This window comes from Scardinius erythrophthalmus (genome assembly GCF_964197995.2).
Source record: "Scardinius erythrophthalmus genome assembly, chromosome: 7".
NCBI lineage: Eukaryota > Metazoa > Chordata > Actinopteri > Cypriniformes > Leuciscidae > Scardinius > Scardinius erythrophthalmus.
Window position 1 is genome coordinate 986972 of NC_138227.1, and position 2500 is coordinate 989471.

The window sequence follows — 2500 nt, forward strand, 5'->3', positions numbered from 1 at the left end:
TATTCCTCACATTCTTTCAACTTAAATTAAAAATAATTCACAATTTCATGCCTAAACCTTTTTATTCAGCTCTAAATATCTTACATTGGGAGTCTTTGCCGAGCTCTTGTGGGAAAATAATAATATAAGATGATATTTCATGACTCTAGATGGCCTTATAGCTCTATATGGAGCAAACGAGCTGTTCCTCTGGGTCATAAAGCCAGTTTAGAAACGCATTCAGACACACACGTAGACATTATAAAATCATTTCTTTGGTAAAGTTTAAGCATTTTTAGGTTTTTCTATGTGTACTGAAGCATTCCTCGCATCCATTCATTCCTAAAGGGGTCAGATTGAGCCGAGAGAGAAGGATTTGTTACCGTTTTAAATTTCAGCCACAAAACTCCTCGAATCTATTCACTTTTTTGTGTGTGTGTGTGTATTCGTGGTTCAAGTGCGACAAACGTCCTGGGGTCTTGGACTCCTCTGATGAACACTACATTTGTTTTTAATTTTTTCAAAAATGATTTCCAGATCAAAATGGAATTCCAAAATTCTCACTTTATCACATAGTTTAGAAAATGGTAATAAAATATGACAATAACTCAATATTACAGAATAGCAGAGTTCACATCACAGCTGCAACGATAACGGCCCAGAGAAGCGATATCGCTGGAATCACTTTCAGAACGATTTTATCCAGCTGATGAACGATAAAAACACTGACAGCCAATCAGAATCCTCCTGCTTTAACGAGCTCCAGCATTTAAAGCGACAGACAAGCACACACCTATCTACTGTGTGTACGCTGATATAGTTATCGTTATAGTTATCGTTATAGTTATCGTTATCACTATATTTTTAGTTATCGGTATCACTATATTTATAGTTATCGTTATAGTTATCGTTATCACTATATAGTTATCGTTATAGTTATCGTTATCACTATATAGTTATCGTTATAGTTATCGTTATCACTATATTTATAGTTATCGTTATAGTTATCGTTATAGTTATAGTTATCGTTATCACTATATTTATAGCTATCGTTATAGTTATCGTTATAGTTATCGTTATAGTTATCGTTATCACTATATTCATATTTATCGTTATCACTATATAGTTATCGTTATAGTTATCGTTATAGTTATCGTTATCACTATATAGTTATCGGTATAGTTATCGTTATCACTATATAGTTATCGTTATAGTTATCGTTATAGTTATCGTTATCACTATATTTATAGTTATCGTTATAGTTATCGTTATAGTTATCACTATATTTATAGTTATCGTTATAGTTATAGTTATCGTTATCACTATATTTATAGCTATCGTTATAGTTATCGTTATAGTTATCGTTAACACTATTTTTATAGTTATCGTTATAGTTATCGTTATCACTATATTTATAGTTATCGTTATAGTTAGCGTTATAGTTATCGTTATCACTATATTCATATTTATCGTTATCACTATATAGTTATCGTTATAGTTATCGTTATAGTTATTGTTATCACTATATAGTTATTGTTATAGTTATCGTTATCACTATATAGTTATCGTTATAGTTATCGTTATCACTATATTTATAGTTATCGTTATAGTTATCGTTATAGTTATCGTTATCACTATATTCATATTTATCGTTATCACTATATAGTTATCGTTATAGTTATCGTTATAGTTATTGTTATCACTATATAGTTATCGTTATCACTATATAGTTATCGTTATAGTTATCATTATCACTATATTTATAGTTATCGTTATAGTTAGCGTTATAGTTAGCGTTATCACTATATTCATATTTATCGTTATCACTATATAGTTATCGTTATAGTTATCGTTATAGTTATTGTTATCACTATATAGTTATCGTTATAGTTATCGTTATCACTATATAGTTATCGTTATAGTTATCGTTATCACTATATTTATAGTTATCGTTATAGTTATCGTTATAGTTATCGTTATCACTATATTTATAGTTATCGTTATAGTTATCGTTATAGTTATAGTTATCGTTATCACTATATTTATAGCTATCGTTATAGTTATCGTTATAGTTATCGTTAACACTATATTTATAGTTATCGTTATAGTTATCGTTATAGTTATCACTATATTTATAGTTATCGTTATAGTTATCGTTATAGTTATCGTTATCACTATATTTATAGTTAGCGTTATAGTTATGGTTATAGTTCATTACTATGAACACAGTTCATTAGTATGTACATTCTGATGTGTTTGTGGTCAGAATGAGCCGGACTGTGAAATAAGGGCTAAGCTTGTGTGTGTGTGTGTGTGTGTTGCAGGTTTCGTTGTGGGTCAGTGTGGCCTGTATCAGACGATAGCCATGCTTCTGGTGGCGTATTTCATCATCAGCATGACGGTCCTGTCGGTGTGTGCGATCTCAACCAACGGAGCGCTGGACGCCGGAGGAGCGTACTGTATCCTCACACTCAAACCTGTGTGTGTGTGTGTGTGTGTGCAGAACTACTCCTGTTTCTCT

At 31.0% G+C, this 2500-nt stretch overlaps 1 protein-coding gene across 1 annotated transcript in view; it reads left to right on the plus strand.

The window, feature by feature from the left end:
• LOC308694210 (solute carrier family 12 member 9) overlaps window positions 1–2500 on the plus strand; it is a 52092-nt gene that overhangs the window by 6000 nt on the left and 43592 nt on the right. The window contains exon 2 of the mRNA XM_081371600.1: window positions 2304–2438. Coding sequence (XP_081227726.1) covers window positions 2304–2438 — 135 coding nt within the window. The remainder of the gene's footprint in view (window positions 1–2303; window positions 2439–2500) is intronic.